Raw genomic sequence first — 21,831 nt, 5'->3', positions numbered from 1 at the left:
AGAAGAAAACTGCGAAAATGAGAAAAACTGGAGAGGTGCCAAAGTGGGAAAAAATCGCCGCGGAGGAGAAAAGCGAGGACGGCGAGAGACGAAACGAAGGACGAGAACGAAGCAAGGGAAACCACAGAGAAAGAGTAACGAGATAATCAGGGAAAAGGGAGAGAGCACGAGGCGGTAAAGGAAGAAACGACGACGACAGCGAGAGAGACCGAACTCCTGTTTTCCCCGAAGAGATGCCACGGGGGTGTATGTACACCGTGGCGAGCGCTCCGCGAAGAAGAGGCGACTCCACGTGGTTGTCCAGAGGAGAAGAGCGGCGAGAGAAAAGAAGAGACCAGGCAAGAGACAGAAAAAAGTAACTCGGTGAAAAGGGGGGAAAGCTGCCCCGAAGTTTCCCGTTTTGCTCGCTGCGTCTGCATTCCTCGTCCCTCTCCTCCCTGCCGCAGTTGGAGACCGCGGCACATCGCTTTGCCTTTCCTATTCTTCCAACGGAAAACACACAGGTGTTTTCGCCGGCTCTGCTTCGGGTGTCTCCGTGTGTGCACAAGTCTTCAGAAAAGAAAAAATCGCGAGTTTCCCCCGAGAGTCCGCGTCCCTTTCGCCCCGCCACGCTTCCCGACAGCAGCCGATGCTGGCGTAAACTGCGCGCACTGTGTGCCGGCGTTCCCCAGACTCTCACAGTCCCAGACCCGAGATGGGAAGTGCAAACCCAGTGTGTTTCGCAAAATACAATTTCAGAAAACGCCCCCTTTCCTCTCGAAAAAGCTCGTCCGTCTCCTCTTGCGCGAGAGAGGCAAAAAAGGAAGTGAGGCCAGGGTGTGAAGGCGTGGTGTTGCCTCAGCGGTTCGGGGAATGCAAGCGTGTGTTGGTCCGACAAGGCGACGGGCGTTTTTTCTACATCTTTTTTTCTTCCAAGGCAAAGCGAGCAGAAACGGCCGCTAGACAAAGAGGACGAAGAGGAGTCAGCAGGCGGCAGAGGGCTGGGAAGCGACAAGTGAAGAAGCGCGTGAGCGGCAAGGGAAGAGGCGCCAAGAGAGAAAAAGGCAGAAAAAGGGGAGAAGGGAAGAAAGAGCAAGAAACAGAGAGGTAGAAGATGGGCAGCAGTGATGTGATGGTTCTCCTCTAGCGTCTTCCTCTCTGGTCTTTTTCCCTGCGTCTCTCGGCTTCCGCTTGTCACCGCTAGAAGAGAGCGAAGAACTGTCTTTTCGTCGTCTCTCCTTGCCGTTTTTCCTTCCTCGCTTCTCCTTCCTTCTCGCCTCGTCGTGCTCTACGATGATGCCGGAAACTTTTTCTTTTCTCTGACGGGGCGGCGCAGTACGCACAGGGTCTGCTCAGAAATAAGTTCTCTTCGGTTGAGGATCTCGCTCACAGCCTTGCCTCTCCACCGCCTCTGTCCCTTTTTTTCTCTCGCCTTGTTTCTGGGATTCTCTGCCTGGCTCTCTCGTCTTTCTCTTTTCAGTCGTGGGTTTCGCCTTTTTTCTGTGCAGCGTAGCCCTTCGAGGCCTCCTCCGTTCTTCTCGCTCGCCTCTCCGTCTCTTCTTCCCTCTTCTCTTTTTCGTCCTCCTGCCTTCTCCCCGTCTGTGTATGCCCCGTTCCCCTCTCTCTTCTCTCCCCCCTGTCGCCTCGTTTCTCGCTCCCCTATCGGCGCTCCGCTTTCTTTTTCCGCCTCCCGCGTTCTTCCAAGATGGCCCAAATCGACATCTTCTTCTCGCACCTGCCTCCTGTCACGCGCTTCTACCTGTTTTGCTCGACGGCGCTGATGCTCCTGTGCACCCTCGAGATCGTCTCGCCCTTCTCGCTGTACATCAACTACAACCTAGTCGTCCAACGCGGCCAGCTCTGGCGAATCTTCTCGTGCTTCCTCTTCTTCGGAACCTTCTCTCTCCACTTCTTCTGGAACGTCTACGTCTTGATTTTCTACTGCGCAACTCTCGAAGAGCACCAGAAGAGCGCCGCCTTCCTCTGGATGCTCATCACCACCGGCGCTCTCCTCCTGGTAAGTCCCTCGCGGAGCGATGCCCGTTCCAGACGCGGGAAACGTCTTTTCGACGCACTCCTTTTTCGAGAAAGAGAAGCCGAACTGGTGTCCCGTGGGGGCGGGGGGGGGGGGGCAAACGCCTGGCAGAATCTCCAGGCGAGACAGAGACACCACAGAGCATCTTTCGCCTTGCCGCTCACGGCGTGTGTCGGTTTAGCACTCCTCGTGTCTCGACCTGCAAGCACCCCTATAGCCGCAAACCTGAGCATAACTTCACGTACATATCTATGCACATGATATACCTGCACATGTGCATATCAATCGATGTGCAGTCTCAATCCTTCCTCTCTTTCTCTTTGTCGCTCTGGTGTCCCTCCCTATATATATATAGTTCCCTCTCTGAGTTCCTGTGGTGTCTGTATTTGTATGGGCACGAACGGTGTGTCTTGAGTGGTCTGTTCACCCCTTCGCACTGCGTTTTCGCGCTCGATGTTTTCAGGGCCTTTCGTACCTCTTTGGCGTCAGTTCCTACTTCTTCAGTGGGTCCATGATCAACGTGATGACCTACATTTGGGGCCGAAGAAATCCGAGCACGCGACTCTCTGTCTTCTTCATCTCCGTCAGTGCGCCGTATCTACCCTTTGTCCTCGCCCTCATGTCTGTGTTGGTGGGGTGGAGCATTGCGGACCACGCGATCGGCATCCTCGTGGGGCATGTGTACTACTTCTTCGAGGACATCTACCCTCTTCTGCCGACAAGCAAGGGTCGGCGGTTCTTCCGAACGCCGCGCATGCTTCTCTGGCTCTTCCGAGAGAGTGCAGACTGATCGCGCGAGCGGAGGCGCCGCGCGTCAGACTCTTTCCTCTCCAGCTGCGGCGAGCTGTACGGGCCCGTCCACGTAAAATGCGTCGTCCCCCACAAGGAACCAGTGGGTGTCCAGCTGAGGCCAGCGCCGGTCTCCTCGCCTTTCCCAGCTGTCTCTTCGGGGCCTTGCAGGTCGCCGAGAAGAAGCGCAGCGCGACGCGTCGCGCTTCTGTCTAGCCGCTCTGCGTTTTGTCGGCAAAGATGCAAACAGATGCAAAAGCAGCTCTTTCGAGTCCCCCCTTCCTCGCCAATGACGGCTCCGCCCGGCACGACGCACGGGTTTTTTCGCATGTCTGCAAAGATGAGGGTAGAAGCAAGCAGAAAAAGAGAAAGGAGGGGGGAAGCACGAAGGCAGACGAATGACGGCGGAAAAAGAGCCGCGCGTCTTGGCTGGTGCCCGTTCGTTTTTTTTCGTGCGCCGCGCCGTTTCGAGAGCAGAAGGGTTGGAGGCGGCGGCGCTTGTGGCGAAATGCCTTTTCTCGTCGCGAACTTCGCAGCTTCAGTTACAAACGCGCTTGCGTCGACTTCGAGGGCTGCTGTCGATCTTCAGACTCTCAACGGCACCTCGGATGGACAGATGCATGCAAATAGAGTCCCAGATTTACTCAATGATGTGAGAAGACGTGTATGTCCCCAGATGTTCCGCTGCCTCCGCTTCAAAAGACATGTCTCCCGCAGATGATGACGACACCGACTTCGTCTCCGCGTGCGACAGGAAGACTTTCCTTGAGAAACACCATTCAGTGAAAGGTGCAGAGATACACCGCGGCATATGCGTGTGTATATATGTGGGGATATGTGTGTGTGTCCACGTTCCTGTTTCAAGCTGTACTTACAGCCTTGTGTGTGTCGATGCTTTCGCGCCTTTCCGTGTCGAGGGCTTCGTGGCGACGAGAGGGTGCAAAGGGGACCGACCCCCCCGTCTGGGGCCAGTCCTGTGTGTGAGCCAAAGTCGCAAGGACGCATCCACATGCAAGCATTCACCTTTGAGTTTACCTCTGCTTATTTGTGTGCATATACGTTTATGCGTGTATGTTGTGTATTGAGAAATACTTGAAAACTTTCCGCAAAGGTACCGAGGCGATGCGCGATTGCGTGTTTCTGTCCTCCGGCGCTTTCGCTTTTGCTAGGGGTTCGACCTGGTGTGCAGTGGCGAAAAGCACGAATCTTTCTCCGTCTCTTGTATAGGTTTCGCATGCACAGACGTGCTGCCCTCCGACGGGAGCTGCGTCTCTGGGTCCAGGCGTGTGTACGCAGTTCCCGGCGAGTCTCCCCATTTCCCGCTCTTCTCTTTTTTCGTGGTTTTCCTCGAAGCCGACAGCTGTCCAAGTGAAGTGCGTATGTCGCCTTAACAGGCGTCTGCACCTTCTTGCCCCTGGCCGTCTCCATCGGCTAAGCTCATGGGAAGAAGTTCGCATCTACAGATTCACGAATATTTCTACGAATTTATGTGTTCACATGCATGTATCGGTGTATATACGGTTATCTGTGTGAATGTACTTAAAACATTTCTCTTGTGTGTGCGCATATAATATATCTGTAAATGTGTGCATATTGCTTTCCATCGATAGACAACTTTGTGAAAGCGGGGAGCGCATGCACGCTGGCGTACGCAGGTGAGGTCTGCGTGCCTGCCTGTGTCTCCACGTGCGGGGTTTTGTCTCCGTTTTGATGTATGTGCTTTTGCGGGTCTTGCCGCCAATGGTTTTAACGTTTTCACACTTTCGGTAAAACAAGCAGGCAACTTTTAAATGCAGAGGATCAACGTGACTAGACTCCCGTAGCCGGCGTGCCTGCATGTACCTCTTGCTTTCGACGGCGAATAACAAGAACAGGCGTTGCGCAGCTCCAGCAGTCTGCGATGTCTGCGACGCAAACATAAACAGCCGTTGAAAGTTCTCCACTTTCTACAGTTCGGCATCTAGTGTGAGAAGTAGCAGAATGGGATTTTGGAAGGCAGTCCAGTGTTTTTACAAGCAGTGCGTGAATGGGGTTAGCCTCTGGAGACACTTTCTCTGACGCCTAGCGGAGATTTTCTCAGCGTCAGAAAGCCGAGGATCCAAGTCACTCCGTCCCCAGACGCAGGCGCTGTGCTATTCGGGAGTTTCTCTCTTCGCAACGAGTGCGAAAGAACCAGACCGTTATACAGATTAGAGATAGAAAGTAACGTCATCACGCACGCTCGGGTTGCTGTCGAAGGCGCTCGACAGGCAAGCGCGTTCGAAACGCGCATGCACCGCGGCACACAAAATGCTCAAGTCTCCGAACTCAAAAGCCATGGACATTCCTCTTTACAGGAGAGAATGCTCCGCGGAGACAGAGAAGGAGGAGAGACAAGGAGAGAGAACAAAGGCCAACAGTAGAGAAAGGGGAATTGAAACGGAGAGAACGAGGGTGAAAAGCACTCGAGAGACAAACAGAGGAGAGAAAAAAAGACAGAGCAGCAGAGACATCCTTTTTGCTGGAGGTCGGGGAGGGGGGAAAGTCTGTTTATGTGAAGGCGGACTCGGGTTTCTTGGGTCCGAGCGGGAGCCACGCGGGAAGAACACGACTATATGCAAGTCTCGAAACTTTTTCTTGAAAAGCCTTTTCCATCCACGCCCAAAGAAGCACGCGACCTCTATAATGTGAGAACCTACCTCATCACTGGCTTCTGTGACGCAGCCAACGAGACTCTCCTCGCTGCAAGTCAGAAACCCGAACTTACAGATATCAGGAGATTCCATTCCATCTGACCCTGGAATGGACGTGCGTTTGTCGATCTACTTAAAGCGCAGGCCCCCAGATCGCGTTATACCGCAGGGAATGACTATTAATTATATGCACAGACATCTCTCTCTCGACTCAAATCAGCATCATACGTATGCATATATATATATATATATTTACATAAATATGTATAATATATATACATATATATTCGTATTCAATAAATATCTGTATTCGTAGGTAGAATGGGTATGTGGAAGGAGTGACAGTCGAGGCACGTGCCTCAAAGTCCATTGAGGCCTCAGCAGCTACAGAGCACACTGCAGGGAGTTGAGAGCTCGCATTTTCGCGCCAGAGAAAAGGACTGAATTATCCGTGCATCGCGTGTTTGGTGCTTTTCAAGAAAAGCGCCTCGTCGACTTTTCGCGCACCGCTGCGACCGGCATTTTTGCCGCAACGGGAAAAGCAAAAAACAAGGCATCGGGAAGGTGTGCCTTCTTCTGCCGGGGGTGGCGTGGTGAGAAGCTTGTGTGTGTTTCTTGCACAGAAATACGCGTTTTCACTCCTTCGTTGTTCCCTTTTCTCGCTTCTTTGTCGTGTTTGGTGCCGCCGGAGAACGCCGCCGCTTTCTCTCGGCCGCAGTTTTGGGGCCTCGGCGTGGTTCCGCGAATTCGTTGTTTGTGCTTTCCTCGCCACACAGGGGAAGAAAAATCGTTTTGTCTGTTGGGTGTGGGACACAGAGGGCGAACCTTATGCAGACACAGGTTCGCATTTCTCAAGTTCGCTGCATGCATTTTTTAAAGGGGTAAACTTGTTTGTTCAGTGACACACACGATCCTTGACGGCGACGCATCGGCAAGCTCAGCTAGGCTCACGGCAACATGTGCCTTGTCCTTTCTTCTGAGTCCCCTCTTCTCTCTATGTGCTTCTCTCCTCGTTCTTCTATTCCCCCCTTCGTCCTCTCTGTCTTCTCTGTGTGGGGTGTGCGTCTTTCTGCTCTCTGGGGCGCTAGCCGCTCCCTTTCTCTCCTTTCTCCCGCCTGCCGTCTCACCCTCCCCTTTTCACGTCTCTCTGCCTCTCGCCCCTTCCTCTCTCTTCCTCTTCTTTCTCTTCCTCTTCTTTCTCTTCCACTTCTTTCTCTTCCTTTTCTGTCTCTTCTTCCTCCTCCTCCTCCTCTCTCTGTTCCCGTGTGTTTCTCTCGTCTATTCTGAGGTCTGCTTCTCCCCTTGCGCCTGTCTCTTTTTTGGTGTTCTTCCTCCTCTCCCGGCTTCTCCGCAGCGGCGCCGGCGGGGTCCGCGAAGCCTCTCTCGCTCTTTCAGCGGCCTTTCGCGGCCCAGCAGGCGCGTCTCCCCCGACGTCTCGTCTGCTTCCCGCTTTCTGCTGCCGCCACATGCATGCGCGCGGGCAAGCGGCGAACCACCGACCCGCGGGAGGGTCGAGGCGCCGCAGAAGGGCGGCGAAACGCGAGCAAGATGGACACGCAGCGCGCGACACAAACGCCCGCGAACGAGGGGAGAACACAGAAACATTCGAGGGCTGCGTGAGGTGGGACCGCGAGGAAGCAACGCGAAGCGAAGATCCCCTCTTCCCTTCCCCCCGTCTGCCGAGAGCTGTTGACAGCCCTAGCAGCGACTGCTGGAGTTTGAGCGATCTTCCGTCGCCTCGGGCTCCTACCCCTGACGATGCCCGAGAGAAACGAGGCGACGAGCTCACTGACGAGAAAAATCGCACAGGATCCCCACGCGTTCAACCGCCCTTCTGGAGTCCACAAGTGGAGCAGTCGCCTTCCCGTCGAGGTGGAAAGAAGAAGCGCGCAAAGAAACCGGCGAGACACCAACCCACTGCTGTGCACATTCCTCCACCTCCCCCTCCGTGTCATTCTTTTTCGTCTTTCCCTTCACCTCCTTCTTCTGTCCCTTTGCCTCCTTCTTCGTTGCCTTCACCTCCTTCTTCTGTCCCTTTGCCTCCTTCTTCTTTGCCTTCACCTCCTTCTTCTGTCCCTTTGCCTCCTTCTTCTTTCCCCTCACCTCCTTCTTCTGTCCCTTCACCTCCTTCTTCTGTCCCTCTGCCTCCTTCTTCTGTCCCTTCACCTCCTTCTTCTTTCCCTTCACCTCCTTCTTCTGTCCCTTTGCCTCCTTCTTCTGTCCCTTCACCTCCTTCTTCTTTCCCTTCAACTTCTTTCGCTTCTTCTGCGCTGTCGGTCTCTTCCGTCTCTGCGCGTTCTTCTTTCTGCGACTTTCCTTCCGCTAGAGAGGACGCACGAGACAGGGCGGGGGGCAGTGCGGAAGGACGTGCGCGTGACGGCGCCCAGCCTGCAGACCTCATCGCGTCATCGGCACAGACAGGAGAGACACAAGAGACAGAGGAGACAGAAAAGACAGAGGAGACATGGAGAGATGTGCTGCTGTTCGCGGCTGTACGTCAGCGTGACCGAGTCTGGCGGGCGCTCTCCGCGGACAGGCAGAATCCTTCTCTCTCGTCTCCGCCCTTTTCTTCCACAGGTGCTACCACCAATCGAGAAGAAACGCAGAGGGGAAAAGAAGGAGCAAGAGCGGTCCCCAGAGAAGGCGAAGGGGGGGAGGGAGAACGCGGAAAGGAAAGGCGCGAAGATGAGGGGAATGGGAGAGGCGTTCCCGCCGAAGACGAAGAAGCGCATCAAGCGCTGCGGGAGGCCCCTGCTTCTGACGCCTCCGGGACAGCGAACAAGACACCTGAATGGGGGGATATTCGCAAAAAACAGACTCTCGAGGGACAGCCAGTGCGAAGTGGGAGGCTCCTCCTGCGCAACGTTCACACGTCGACAACGCCGGAGATGCTGCACAAGACTTTTTCTCGGTGCGTGCCTGGATCTTGGAATCGGAGCAGCGCGGAAGAAGCCGCAGGGAAGAAGAAACTCAGAACGAGAAAGGGGGCGAGCATGTCAGAGGACAGGCGATCACACAGCGGAGAAGAAGAAGACGAAACGCAGATGGCGTTGCGAAAAGGAAACGAGCAGCTTCTTCGCTTGTTCGTGTCGCCCCTGCCACCGCAGGGAATGCGACGCTTCTGACTGCGCTTCTCCTCACGTTTTGAGAAGCATCTCCCTAGCCACGGGTGCCCTCTCTTCCTTCATTGTCACCGTCTCTTCCTTCATTGTCGCTGTCTCTTCCTTCATCTGTCTTCTCCTGGGAAACGCCTCTGCGCTAGCTGGAGACGTTCTCTCGCGCTTGGGGTTTCCTTGGAGCAGACGGTAGACGAGAGGGTGGACGTCGCGTCTCCTATTAAGCCGCGAGTCTTCCTCTCTCTCGTTGGCCAACCAGGGGAGAACAGGATTCGGAGCGGCTTCCGACACCAGCGTCGCGGGTTTTGATGTTCTCTCACCTGTGTGTGGGCTTCCGTTCGTAGGTTCGGGCGCGTCATGGACGTGACTGTCGGGTGCCATCGCTTGTCGGACCAAGCCGCAGTTCCACGCGGCACCGCCAGCGTCACTTTCTACTCGTGAGTCCTCGCATCGCTTTGTGGATCACTCCTCTCTCTTCTCCGCCTGCGTTTCCTTCTCGGTCGTCCCCCTCTGTCTCCTCGCCCTCAGCCTTGCGACCCCCGCCGGCATGTGCTGTTGCAGTTTTGTGTCGCTTCTTCTCCCCTTCTAGCGCCGACAGCCTCGCCTTCTTTCACCCCCGGCGGGAAGTTAAAGTCGCAGAGACGACGGTACACTGGGAAGTTGACGCGTCCCACGACGGCGCCGAGGTGTGCTGTATCTTGGCTGATGAAATGTACATTGGAGACGCCGTTCAGGTGAGCAAACCTGCGCCAGATAGGCGAGAAGTCGCGAGAGGGATCCGGGTTCAAAGAGTTTCAGAAAATCCTATTCCGATCTGAATCGTGTGCAACGAGGGAGTCATGAAAAGGCAGGGGATGAGCGGATACACTCCGCGATTTCGACAACTGCTCACAGGATCTGGCCTCGTCATCGCACCGTACCGTGCGACCGTTATACAGCTGCGAGGGAGAGAATAACCTCTATACACATTCGTGGATGGAGGGGGTGAGGGAACATGAACGCCAAGAAGAAGAAAAACACAGAGGAGGAGGAGAGGAAGACGAAGAGGGAAAGACGAAGAAGCAAATGGAGATGAAAACGAAACGAAGTTTTTGTTGCTGAGAGGAAAGCAGCAAAGGAGAACCAAGGCCGAAACCTTGCCAGAAAGAAGGCAGAGAAGGCCAAGGACACCGAAAAATTTACAATGGGGCGGGAAAAAAAGGGAAAGGAAGAAACTCGAAGAACAGAGAAGACCAAAGCAGGCACCGAAAGCTTAAAAGGTTTCCGTGGGTGTCAGGCTTCTTACCTTAAAACGCAACGCGTCGTTAAAGCGGACAAACTTCATCTACGACGTCCTCGCAGTTAATACAGTCTATGCACGAAAGAAGGATCATGCTTGTCTGCTCTCTCGTAGGAGACAAACTCGAGATTCTGCATTCATCTACAGCTACCAGGGGGAGGGATCAAGCTGGGCCCCGCCACTGAGGCGAGCAGAACGAAACGAGGAGAGGAAGAAGGAAACAGAGGGATTCACAGAGAGGGACTCGAGGATGTGACAGGGAGGGAGAGGGAACTCGAGGTAGAGAAGGCGAGGAGTACTCGAAGACGAGGTTGACGCTGACGTCTCGAAGGTTTTATCGTCAACGTCAGCCACAAGCAGAGAGGGAGTAGAGCAGAAGCTTCTCGAACTCATCTGCAGAGAAGAGGAGACACACGGGCGGTTGCCGCACACGCACAGTGATGACGCCTGGTGTGCGCTGTTCCTTTCTGTTGAGGGAAAAGCTTTTTCAGAGACGGACCGAGGAGGCAGGACACAAAGTGTCTCAATGTGCTCGATTCGCTTTTGTCTTCAGATCGCCGAAGCCACGGGAAACGTCGAGGCCGAGTTCGTGCAGCGACTCCGGCGGACGGCAACCTCGCCAGGGACCGCGGACAGTTGCGCGTCTGAGACTCTCCACGAAGACAGAGCTACAGACGCAGCACCCGATATCCGCGTTTTCTTCCTCATGTCCCCCCTAAATTTCATGAGAGTCGAGCTTACCATGTAGGCACGCCGCAAGCATCTCTTCTGCACTCGCACAGGTTGTCTGTACAAATGCTGGGAAACGTACACGGAAACGTGAGGCCTGCAAATGCAATCGTCCCCAAAAGAAACACCTACGAGTACGGAGACCCAGTTATATATGCCTATATATATATATATGCTTATATATATACATATATATATATATATATATTTGTGTGCAACTAGGCAGCTATCCTTAAACACATACGTGACTTCGTGTGGGTGTCAGGGCCTTCTCTCCACAAGGAAAAGAATCTCTACATGTCGTCTGAGCTGCAGGTCTACGCGGTCGTGTGAGCGCCTGTACGCCCGCGTGTAGGCGCATTTTCGCCTGTCGCCTTGAAGACACGAGTCGCCGTGAATCGCGTGTCCGTGGTTTTTCCTCGAACCGCATGCAGCTGTGCAGAGCCCAGTGTGTTTGCACCGCCTTGTTCAGTTTGGTCCTCCTCTCCGTTTCTCGTCGCAGAGAGGACCGCCTCGTCCGAATTGAACTTCCCTTCAAAGACATCATGAATGGCATGTATTTTTTCCGGGGAGCGAATGCGGAAGATGTCCTCATGCTTGTGCGCTTTCGGAGCGCGCCACGCGTAGGTCGCCCCAGTTCCACTGTGCCCGTCTTTTTCCTGTTCCTTCCTGCATTAGCGTCTGCGTTGCCTCTCGGGCATGGACCTTCTTGTCTCCTAGTTCTTCCTTCTCCTTGCTCTCTTCCTCCTCTCTCCAGTCTCTTCACACCGTTTTCTCGTCTGTCGGTGGATGTTCCCTTCCTGGCCTCCTCTCGCGTTCCGCTTCTCTGCGTGATCACCTCCGTTGCTTCGGCCTTGGCCTTCTCCCCGACTGGCCTATGCGTCTTGGCAGGTCTACGTGGAAGTCTCGCCCCGCCCCGCTCGGCGGCGGACGACGCAGCACTTCCAGCAGTTTCTGCGCTGGGTGATTCGGAAGCAGAAGCACCACGCGCCTCTTCTCGCGGCGCGTCTTGAAGACGGCGACTCCCCCCTCGCCGTACTTCCCCCCCTGAGCGAACTGGAGGGGCTAGGCAGGTGCGTCGTTGAAAGGAACCCTCGGGAAAAACAGCGCTCGAAAGACGTGCGCCCGTGTTTGTGTCTGTGTGTTTGCTGCAAATTGATCGTGTGTGCAAGCCATCTGCATGACCCTCTCGTCTGCGCGCGAGTCTACTTCCTCTTGGTTTCCGCTTCGTCCTCTTCCTCTCTCTAGGTGTTTTTGTTTCAACGCTCAGCTCCCAACTCCTTTCTCACGCTTCGTCTCTCTGTCGCCTCCTCACGCCCATCGATTGTTAGGCCTCTCTGTTCTCCGTTTTTCCCTCCCGAGTCTCCCCGTTTCTTTCCCTTCCTCAGTGTTCAATTCGCATTTCGCCTCTTCGCTCTCTCTGCCACGCGTGCGCCGCTCTCTTTGCTCTCTTCCTCTTCAGATGCTGGGCGTTGATCTTCAATTGTCCCAACCGGCGACGGCATCCCTTCGAGACGTGTCTCCTGCCGCGACTCCTACATCTTCACCTCCTCGCCGCCACGTTCGCGGCCGCGCTGCCCTCCCTTGTCTCTCCTTCACCCAGTGGCGGCAGAGGAAGACAGTCGGCAAGCATGGGGACCGTTTCAGGGGCGCGGAGACAGCCCGAAATTCACGAGGCGACACAGACGGGGCCACCTGCTGGCCGCCACCCCGGTGGAGGAGACGGAAACCAAACAGACGAGAGAGAAGAGAAAGAAAAAAGAGAGGAGGGAGAAAAAAGAGACGAGGCACAAACGCGGGAGAAGGAAGGCTTTCTCGTCGAGCTACCCTGGATCTTCTTGAGGCCCGAGGCTCCAGATCGCCAGACGCGGCTCAAAGAGTAAGGGGAGTTGCACTCCGGAAAGCAAAAGAAATAAAAGAAAAGAGACTGCGAAACCAAAGATAACGCAAACAAAGGAGGCGTTTCGAAACAATGAGCGAGAGTGGAACTCGAACGTCTCTCCGTGAGACTGAGGGGAGACGCGAGAGTGTGGCAGGAGGCGATTTGCATCGATTCCAGGCAAGACAGGGACCAGCCGATCTAGACTTCTCCAGACCGTGACCGGAACACGGTGAGGAGACGCAGCAAGATGCGAGAACGACAGAATGAAACGCGAGGAGAAGGGAAGACAGCAGATGTAGACTCTGAGGAAAAACGAACCTGCAAACTGTTACACGGGTCTGGTGGGGGGCCGCTCCCTCGCGGCTGACGGCCGCATGTTTGGAGCGAGGGCGAGACGCTCGTTCGCGTCATCAGGCAGCCTCTGGGAAGCATGAGGAAGTTTCAACACACAGAGGAAGACGCCAGAATCCCTGAGTCTCCGTTGGCGTCGTTAGCTCTGCAACGGGCACCGTGGGCGTTGTCCTTTTCCCCTTTTTCTCGCTCGCGCGCGACAGAGTTCGAAGCCGCAGCGAGTCCGCGAAGAGCAGCCACATGTCGACAGGTCCAGCGAGACGCGAGGGGTTCTCGAGCGACACACATGGAAAGCCGAAAAGCATTCCTTGCCGGCGTCCTCTCTCGCTTCCCGCGTTTCGTCGACCTACGCAGTGCCTTCTTTTCTCTCCTTTGACCTGCATTTGTCTCCGTCAGGGCCTCGCGGCGCATCCTCGAGGGACGAGCGGCCGGAGACGCGCGGGGTGTCTCTCCAGCGGTCCCTCCTCGCTCGGAGCTCGGAGATCTGTTCGGTCGCTCGCGAAGAGCGCGGGACGAGGCCTCGCAGCGTGTCCGCGAATTCGCCTTCCAGCTCTGGGCGCGTTGCCAGCAGCTTCTGACCTGGGGAATTGTGCCTTCTCGGCAGGCGGTCGAGCGCCGCTTTCTGGACTCCTTACTCGAGGCCCGACCCGAAGACTCTGCGGTGCTCGCGGCCCTCGACGAAGTCCGAAACTGCGGCCTCGGATCTCGCATGGGAAGAATTCCCATCAGGGATCCAGTGCAGGCGCTAAACACCTACCGACATGCAGCCAGGTAGATCCTCCGTGCATGTATGAAGATGCATAGGTATGTAGGCAGAGAGGCCAGCGTTTCTGAGTCGACAGAGATGTCCATGGAGATATGCACGTGCACGCGTCGGAATGTGGATGTGTGTTCCTCATCTGTGTTTCCAAGTCTGCACGTATAAATATATATATATATATATATATACGGAGAGAGGTATAGAAATGTGGAGAATCCGAAACGCAGATGCACATGTCTCTGTCGCTTTGGGGGATCTGATGCGTGTGCCGATATCTGGAGATAGCGGAAATCCTGAGGCTGTTTGTGGTGAGAAGTGAACTCACACCTCTCCTGTCCGTACACGTGTCAGGCACTTCATGCGGGAACCCTCCGCCATCTGGGCACGTGTCTGTTTTTCCGCTACTCGCTGCAGATGGATGCGCCTCGAGCGCGGTCCGCCTCTGGCGTTCGGCGTGAACCAGGCTGCTGCGGGCATTCCCGTTCTCCATCTCTTGGCCACCCCGCTGAAAGTTCTGGTCAGGGGGATTTACTGCGAACTCGGCAGTCGGGTGACTCGCCAGTACGCGCGCGAAGTAGCAACGGGACTCCTCGTCAGAGTCGCTTTCGTGGAAGAAGACGGCCGACCCATGTCAAGCAGTCTCCACCGGGTACGCCACTCCGCATTTGGCGCGAAAAACGCTGAAGCGAAAGGCGGAACTACTCGCGCCGAAAAGCGTCCGAGTATTCCGCAAGCGTCTCACAAGCATTCGTCTACATATATACAGGTGTGTGCATGCGTAGATCGTTCCGTCGACACATCCATACGCATGTATTCGCGTCAATCAAAGCGAGACGACGAGGCAAAGACAACAGCTTGATTACTCATACGTATATGTGTGGAGAGGATATGTGTGTAGGCGTGAGTACCCACCTGTGAACCCTGTATTACATGTTCGCATGCACACCTGCACACACACACAGACTATATATATATATATATATATATATGCATTAGAGTGTGTTTGTCACGACATGGAGTGCTTCACGAAGGTTCATTCTCGTTCCTCCTTTTTTAGGCTCAAGATGAGAGTTTGCAGGAGCGCATGCGTTTGATGATGGTCGGCGGCCTCTCTGTCGGTCACGAGCGCTACAAGTTTTTTGCGGCGTCTCTGTCTCAGCTTCGAGAGGGCTGTTGCTGGATGATTCGCGTTTCGGGTAGGCATCCTGTTTTTTTCTCTCACGAGACGGTCTCTTCCGCCAGGACGCACGAATGCCCCCAGGGAAGCAAACACGTGTCGTCGCGACACTTGCGTCGACTGTAGGCAACTCGCTCTCTTTTCTCGCCGCTTCGCCTCTTCCTGCGCTCAGGCGACACGCGCCTGAGCGCAGAAGCGATTCTCTCGCGTCTGGGTGTCTTCGACTCCTCGATCTCCCCGGGAGTCTTGACGAAACGCCTCGGAGTATGCTTCTCGTCGACACTGCCAGCGATCGACATCCGCGACGAGGAGATGCTCCTGATTCCGGACGTGACAAGCTCGGCCGCAGCGCCTACAGCCCGCGAGGAAGCGGCTGAAAACGAGGGCCGGCAAGCGCGCGCTAGGCCCATACCCCTTGCCGTTGACTCCCCGGAGTTTGTCTTCACAGGTCGAGACAAAAATCCAGAGTGGCGAAGTTTGAGGACAGACCTCGCTTCCAACTGGAACGTAAACAGACACAAGCGACGTCTTTGCAAACAATGCAGGCGAACCCCCCCCCCCCCGCGTTTCCTTGCTCCTCAAACTGTATAGAGCGCAGCGTGTGGAGGGCGGTGTCTTGTCTTTTTTTCTCCTGGGCTTCTCTGGCCCGTTGTGGCGGCAACCCCCAGAGACACACTCTGTGTTTTGCGTCGGTTCCGACTCGGGCCTTCTCTTTCCGTCGCTGTGTACCGCTCGGGGTTTCGCCTGCATGCGCGTGTTTCGCGCGCCTCTCGCGTTCGACGCACCGCACGGTTTTGCCTTTTCTCCTCTGCAGACGGCTCGGGGGCTATTTCTCTCGACCTGTGGCGGCGGATCGTCGCCCGCCTCCCTGCGCTCCACACGAGCAGTGCCTTTCAGATTCGCCTCGGAGGAATCAAAGGCATGCTAGTGCTCCACCCTGCGTTCCCCCGCCCGGTGCCTCACCACCCTGCCGAGAGCCTCAAGCACATCCTCGTCTCCCAGTCGATGCAAAAATTCCACTCCAGCAGCCGGGTAGGCGCGCGCAGAAGCCGATCGGGAACCGCGAGAAGCACGGGCAACGACCGTGTTTCACGCAGGCCGGACAAGCGGAAGAACGAGACACTCACGAGATCGAAGCCGTAACCTCTAGACGTCGGAACAAGTTCAAAATACAAGACAGACAGACGCCACTCGCAGGAAAAAGCGAGCGACGTGAGAACAAAGAGCGATGCCGAATCTCAAAAGCAGTGGCAAGAGGCTGACAGGGCCTTCCGCCGCTCTTCCACGTGTGCTGCTTGTGAACTCCTATGGTCGCGACCAACTACCAATGGCGAGAACAAGAACAGGAAGAGCAAGAAGAACAGGAGGAAGAAGAAGAAAAGGAAGAAGGGAAGGGAGCAGAGATTGTATGCGTTGTTCTGGAGGTCCAGAGTTTCACTTTTTCTCTCCGGCAAAAGGACCAGCAATGCAGAGCGAGCTTCCTTCGTGTTTGTCGCCAATGTTTGATTTCCTTCTGCAGTGCCTCGAAGTCAACGACTTCTCTCGACGCTTCCCGTACTACCTCAATCGCCAGGTAGAGAAACGGTTTCTCCTTTCTTGTCCTCCCGTTGTTCCGGCGCCGGAGGCGGAGCCTGCGATATCGAGGGCAAACATCTCCGATTCACATGATGCGCACACATATATACATATTAATGCATCTTCCTATCTGTCTATCTGCATGTAGGTAAATATGCTTGTCCACCGCTCTGTCTATACATAGCGATCCATAGATATATACCTAGATATATGTAAGTCTGCGTATAGATATGTGCAGACCTGCATGTATATTTCTGTCTTTGATTACATCTACATAGCTATGAGCACGTGAAGATGGGCCATTGTAGTGTCATGTGAGTACTGCAGCGTTTCCCCGAAAATACTTCTATCCGAGGTGTGAAGGCATGTCTGTCTAGAACTACATGCACGCGTATGGAGGCGACTACGTGTTTTTCTTGTTTCAGTTCCGTTTCTTCCTCAGTATGCGCTCGCGTCGTTCCTTGCTTCCACTTCCCTTCTGTTCCGTTATTCTCGGCTTCCTCTTCTCCCGCCATCGTCTTCGTCCCTGCTCCGTTCGGGTCTCTCCTCTTCATCGTGCTTTTGCTCTCTCCTGCCTCGCTTCAGGTCATTTTGCTCCTCGATACCCTCGGGGTCGGGTTTCCAGTGTTCGAGCGCCTGCAGAAACGCATGCTTCAATTCCTGAGAGACGTCGACACTCGAGGTAACACACGTCACATAGAAGCAAGGAAGGCGGCGACTAGAGCGAAGGATGAAGGAAAAGAGAGAAAGGATAGAGGCGAGCACAAAGGAAAAGAGAGACAAGCGAAACTGAAGGGCTGACCGGTTTTGTCTCTGCCTTGTGAGGCCGCAACGGGAAGGCAGTCCTGTATCTCTTTCTCTGCCGTCGCTGCTTGCGACGCATGTCTCAGAGAAAGCGAGTAGATGGAGAAGAAACGTGGAAGCAAATGGATCTTTCCTCTCTGCCTTTTCAGCCGGCGCAATCAAATTTCTCTCGACTCTCGCTATCGATCAGAATTTGGGGATGAGCAGCTTTGCGCAAGTCTGCCTGGACTTCATCGCGCTCCGCGGAGTCAGTCCGCGAGAACCTTTCCTTCGCTCCTGTTTGGAAGCGATGCGAAACAGTCTCGCGAATGACCTACGCAAAAAAACACGAATCTATGTCGAGGTAAAACTCTGCGCAGCAAGAATGTCCCAAGAAAAAGTTAACAGCAAGCCGCACGCGGGCGTGGGCCAGTCAGCGCCTGCTTCCCGTGCCTCTGGACTCTGTCTGACGAACTCTCGCCAAAACTCAATGCAACACCCAAGACCACACCAACCACACACAGGTGCATGCAAATCAATCAACACGTCCATATATACAAAGATATGCATATATATATATATATATACATGTGTAGGAGACGAGTGTCTGCAGGCGAATACACGCTTTTATGCATTTGGTGGTGTCTCGGTATGCGGTGGCAATGTGTGCTCATGCATAGTGTATATATACATATGTACATATATATATATATATATATATATATATACATATGTACATATATATATATATATATATATGTGCATATATATATATATATGTATATATTTGCATATGTATAGAACCGTGCGTTTTTCTGTGTATGTCTGTACGGGGGGACGTGCATATGGTTATGGCCTATAGAGAGAAGCGTTGGAGTGTAGAGCTGGGTGTGGATGAGTCGTGGCAGCTTGAGGATGCAGGCACCTGTTGAGCCTATCTCTTTCTGGCTTCCGGGTTTTCTTCAGCGGGGCGCGAACCTGTTTGGGGTGCCGGATTTCACGCACTCGCTCGCGTACGACCACGGTTGGAGATCGTCGCCGTCTGCGCGGGTTTTTGCGGGTCTTCCCGAGGTTTTTGTGCATGTGACACGGTCGCCGTTTTCCGATGAAGGCATGGCGAGACACGTCGCGGTTGCCACAGGCAAGTCTTGGCTCTCGGCGGAGGCTGACGCACAGGCGGAGCGAGCACGGCGGAGACTCGGTCGCTTCCCGGGCGGCTCTGTCGCCGCGTTCGGCTCAGAAGTAATTCAAGGCGTCGTCGCGGTGTGCCGCAACCCCTGTCTCTTCCCTGGAGACATCCAACTCTGCTTCGCAGTGAGCAACCGACGAGGAAACACGGACGCCGTGCGATACACACACAGTTGCATGCATTTCTGTATGTGTATGTAAATGATACATACGTGCCTATGTAAATGTGTCGATATAGAGAGATGTATGGATATGCATGTATATGTGTGCATGTGGCTGGAAAACTGTTCCTTCGTCTTTCCCTCGAAAGGTACAACCTGCAGCTTGTCACGGAGGGAGACACGCATATGGGCATGTGTGATCTTCTGCGGGTGTATCGCAGTTTCCGAAAGGAACGATGGGCGTGTGTGTGTGTGTGTGCGTTGAGTTTCTCAACGCGAGGGAAGGAGGGGGAACGTGCAAACTGTGTGCATGGGATTCTCTCTCATGCAGATCCAGGTTCGAGCGTCCTTCTGTCTCTGTGTCTCTCCCAGAATCGCCTCCGTGCCTTCCCCTGACGCGCCTGGCCCTTTGTGTGCAGGTTGCGCACGGAGACCTCCCAGACGACTCGCCGCTCCTCCGACCCCTGACCGGCTGCCTCGGCGGCGACGCCAGCCTTCTCGCCTGCCGAGATTTGATTGTGTTTCCTTCCCCGCCCTGCCTCGATTCGGCTCCGCGCGCGTGGGTGCAACCGTCAGCGGCGAGAAGTGCATGCACGCAGGAGTGCGCGCAGCAATCTGGAAACGCGGGCGAAGCCGCAAAAAGGCCGAAAGGTTTCCCTCCTCCCCTCAGCGACAGACACCCCGCCGTCATCTGGTGAGACTCGTCGGGCACTCGAAGGCACACCACCGCCCTGCTAGAAGAGCGAACGATTGCCACAGAGCGAGCGAAGGACAGAAGGGCGGGGCGAACGGCCACGCAGCGAGAGGAGAGACAACGGGAAAGCCGAAACAGAAGAAAACGGGAAAGCCCGATTTTCGAGGTGGAAGGCCGACTCTTTTTTGGCGCGCGTTTTTGTCGTCTTTCCTCGTTCGCGATGTCGCGACACGAGCGTCCGGGTGCGTGCAGTTGCTCAGCCGTCTTCTTAGACTCCTTTGAGGAACCGTTGCCGCCGAGACGAAGCTGGAGAGCACAGCTGCGTGCTGTCTTTGGGGACTGCTCTTCGCTGCCTTGCCTCTTTCTCTCACGCGCTCGTCGGCTTTGGTGCGCTTTTGCAGCGACAAAGGATCGAGAAGTTTCATGTATCGCGATGTGCCCAACATGCTCTCTGGAGGCGACTTGGACGGAGACAAATTCTGGGTCACGTGGGACCCAGACATCGTCGAGCCGCTCGTCGCCCTGTGGCGGCGCGGCGAGTTCCCGAAACCTTCGCCCCTGCACTTTCCCGCTCATCCGTCTGCGAAGGCGCCTGGAGAATCGCCCCAGACAGCGCACGCGTCTGACGCGGAGGAACGAGAGAGCGAAGCCCACAGCGAGCACAAAGGCGCCGAGCGACCGAACAGCTCTGCCTCGCCTCAAGACCAGATGCAGAACCGACGACCTACAGTCGAAATGACGAGAAAACAGACGCAATCCGATGCAGCAACAGAACGTCTTCCTTCCACTGCGTTCGACTCCAAACGGTCTACGGTGTGTCTCTCCCCCCCTTCTACTTCCTCTCCTCTCTCTTCTTCCTCTTCTCTCTCCTCTTCGTCTTCTCTCTCCTCTTCGTCTTCTCTCTCTTCTTCCTCTTCGAGCCTTCCGTCGCTCGCTTCGATGGTGGACCACTTTATTCGTGTGCAGAAGAGTTGTGTGCTGGGGCGCGTCTCCAAGGCGCACATGCGCCTGGCGCACCGGCCTGACGTTTACGGCAACCGGAACTGGCGCCAAGCGAAGGCGATGCATCCAAAGTGCCTCAAGCTCGCGGCGCTCGCCACGCTCGCCGTTGACGCCCCCAAAACCGGAGCCGTGGTCGTCATGCCGCAGGAACTCGCATGCAGGCAAATTCCTCACTTCATGGCCACAGCGACAGTAAGCCTAAAAAAGAGCCTTCCACGCACGGAAAGTCTTTTCCGGACACACGAACCTTAACCCCATACTGTGTCGCCATACAGGAATGCACCTGCAGGTGTTATGTGCACCAACGCATATACGTATACATACAAGTACAGGCATGGGGCTGTCTAGATATGCGTGAGTAGTTGGAGGTGTTGTGTTTTTGCATAGACAGAGAGCATTTCTGTGGACGGTTGACTGTGTGCAGTCGTGGAGATTTGCGCAGGTGCCTGTGCCGTTGGGACGGAGGTCGTGTCGGCAGGGGAGCACAGTCTTTGCATTTGTCCGCTCTGTCCCTGTCTCTCCTGCATGCGTAGGGTCCCGTCCCGGACCTGGGATGCGTCTCCCGGTGGATGATTTGGGCGGCGCTTCCCCGTTCTTTCGGTGTCTCTGTCTGAGCTGTCGCAGGCCGCTGCAGCCTCCACGTCGGGTGTTTTTCTGCCTCTTTTGCTTGTTCCTTTTCGACTCTGTCTCCCAGGATCGCATCCAAAAGCAAGTGTTTCATTCGGATAGCGTCTTGGGGCGACTGTACGACGCCGTCACTGAAGAGTGGTCAGGTCGCTGGGACGCCGACGCTCGCCACTCACGCGACAACCAGGCAGAGACGAAACTCGCTCTCAGTGAGGAAATGCAGGCCAACAACAGAACGCAGGCGAAGCCCTCGTCAGCCACCAACACGTCCAGTCCCATCCATGCGGTGCAAATACACCCCTGGAGTCATCTTTGCAGATTTTCATGAATCCTGAATATATATCTAAATCCACCCATATGTATATATATGCTGATGGAGATATGGAGGTTTATCCATGGGTGCATAGATGTCGCTGCATGCATGTACATTTGTCAGGATGGGACAGGAAACAAGAGAAGGCGCGGGGGTCTTTCAGGAAGGCATTTGCGACATGAAGAGAAAGGGAATGAAAGCGATTGTTTCCACGCGTATGTACTCGAGGTGTTTCTTTGTGGGGCTCTCTGTTTTCATGGAGGGAGAAAGACTGGAGATTCTCACGGGGGGATGGGACACACGGATAATAGTCACCGGTGCTCGCGCCTAGTCCTTCTTTCTGTCTCCGTGGTCGTTTTTTCTGCGTTTGCTACATCTCTAGTGATCTCCGGATACGGCTTTCTACGGAGCGCATGCATCCTTACCTCTACGAGGAAGAGTACCAATGTAAGAGGGCGTGCGCGCTCTCGTGGAGAGAGGGGGCTACGCTGCTTGCCAGGAGAGGAAAGGAAAACGCTGTTCTCGCTGCCGTTGGCCAGCGCGAAACTGCGCGTTTCGTTTGTTCGCCCCGATGCCTTCGAACCCGTGTCGCTTCTGTGCAGACGACGTTCCAGAAAACCTTGAAGCCACCTACCTCGAGTTTCTCACGCCTCCGCCAGCGCCTTCGCCTTCCGCCCCTGCTGCCAGTTCCTCTTCACGCCCTCCTCCGCCTCCGGATC

General features: G+C 55.1%; 3 protein-coding genes across 3 annotated transcripts; 2 read left to right on the top strand and 1 right to left on the bottom strand.

Moving 5' to 3' along the window:
• Positions 1 to 1,684: 1,684 nt before the first annotated feature.
• NCLIV_059250 (Derlin-1, related) lies at positions 1,685 to 2,804 on the top strand (the record flags this gene model as incomplete). The annotated part of the gene is made up of 2 exons (XM_003885479.1): positions 1,685 to 1,996; positions 2,478 to 2,804. 2 exons carry the CDS (start codon positions 1,685 to 1,687, stop codon positions 2,802 to 2,804), a joined length of 639 nt encoding a protein of 212 aa, XP_003885528.1.
• A 4,456-nt stretch (positions 2,805 to 7,260) lies between these two features.
• Positions 7,261 to 8,705, bottom strand: NCLIV_059240 (hypothetical protein; the record flags this gene model as incomplete). Its single annotated transcript, XM_003885478.1, has 2 exons — positions 7,261 to 7,780; positions 8,617 to 8,705. The coding sequence occupies 2 exons, from the start codon at positions 8,703 to 8,705 to the stop codon at positions 7,261 to 7,263; spliced, it is 609 nt and encodes a 202-aa protein (XP_003885527.1).
• A 243-nt stretch (positions 8,706 to 8,948) lies between these two features.
• On the top strand, positions 8,949 to 20,424 carry NCLIV_059230 (hypothetical protein; the record flags this gene model as incomplete). The annotated part of the gene is made up of 17 exons (XM_003885477.1): positions 8,949 to 9,028; positions 9,181 to 9,325; positions 10,424 to 10,614; positions 11,102 to 11,222; positions 11,491 to 11,672; positions 12,062 to 12,478; positions 13,229 to 13,603; positions 14,007 to 14,241; positions 14,650 to 14,788; positions 14,942 to 15,217; positions 15,584 to 15,801; positions 16,289 to 16,342; positions 16,930 to 17,026; positions 17,298 to 17,395; positions 18,094 to 18,441; positions 18,896 to 19,170; positions 19,572 to 20,424. 17 exons carry the CDS (start codon positions 8,949 to 8,951, stop codon positions 20,422 to 20,424), a joined length of 4,104 nt encoding a protein of 1,367 aa, XP_003885526.1.
• Between the last annotated feature and the right edge of the window lie 1,407 nt (positions 20,425 to 21,831).

This window comes from Neospora caninum, chromosome XI (genome assembly GCF_000208865.1).
Source record: "Neospora caninum Liverpool complete genome, chromosome XI".
Classification (NCBI taxonomy): Eukaryota; Apicomplexa; class Conoidasida; order Eucoccidiorida; family Sarcocystidae; genus Neospora; species Neospora caninum.
Note: the sequence above shows the minus strand (reverse complement) of the source record. Positions and strands in the feature narration are given on the sequence as shown.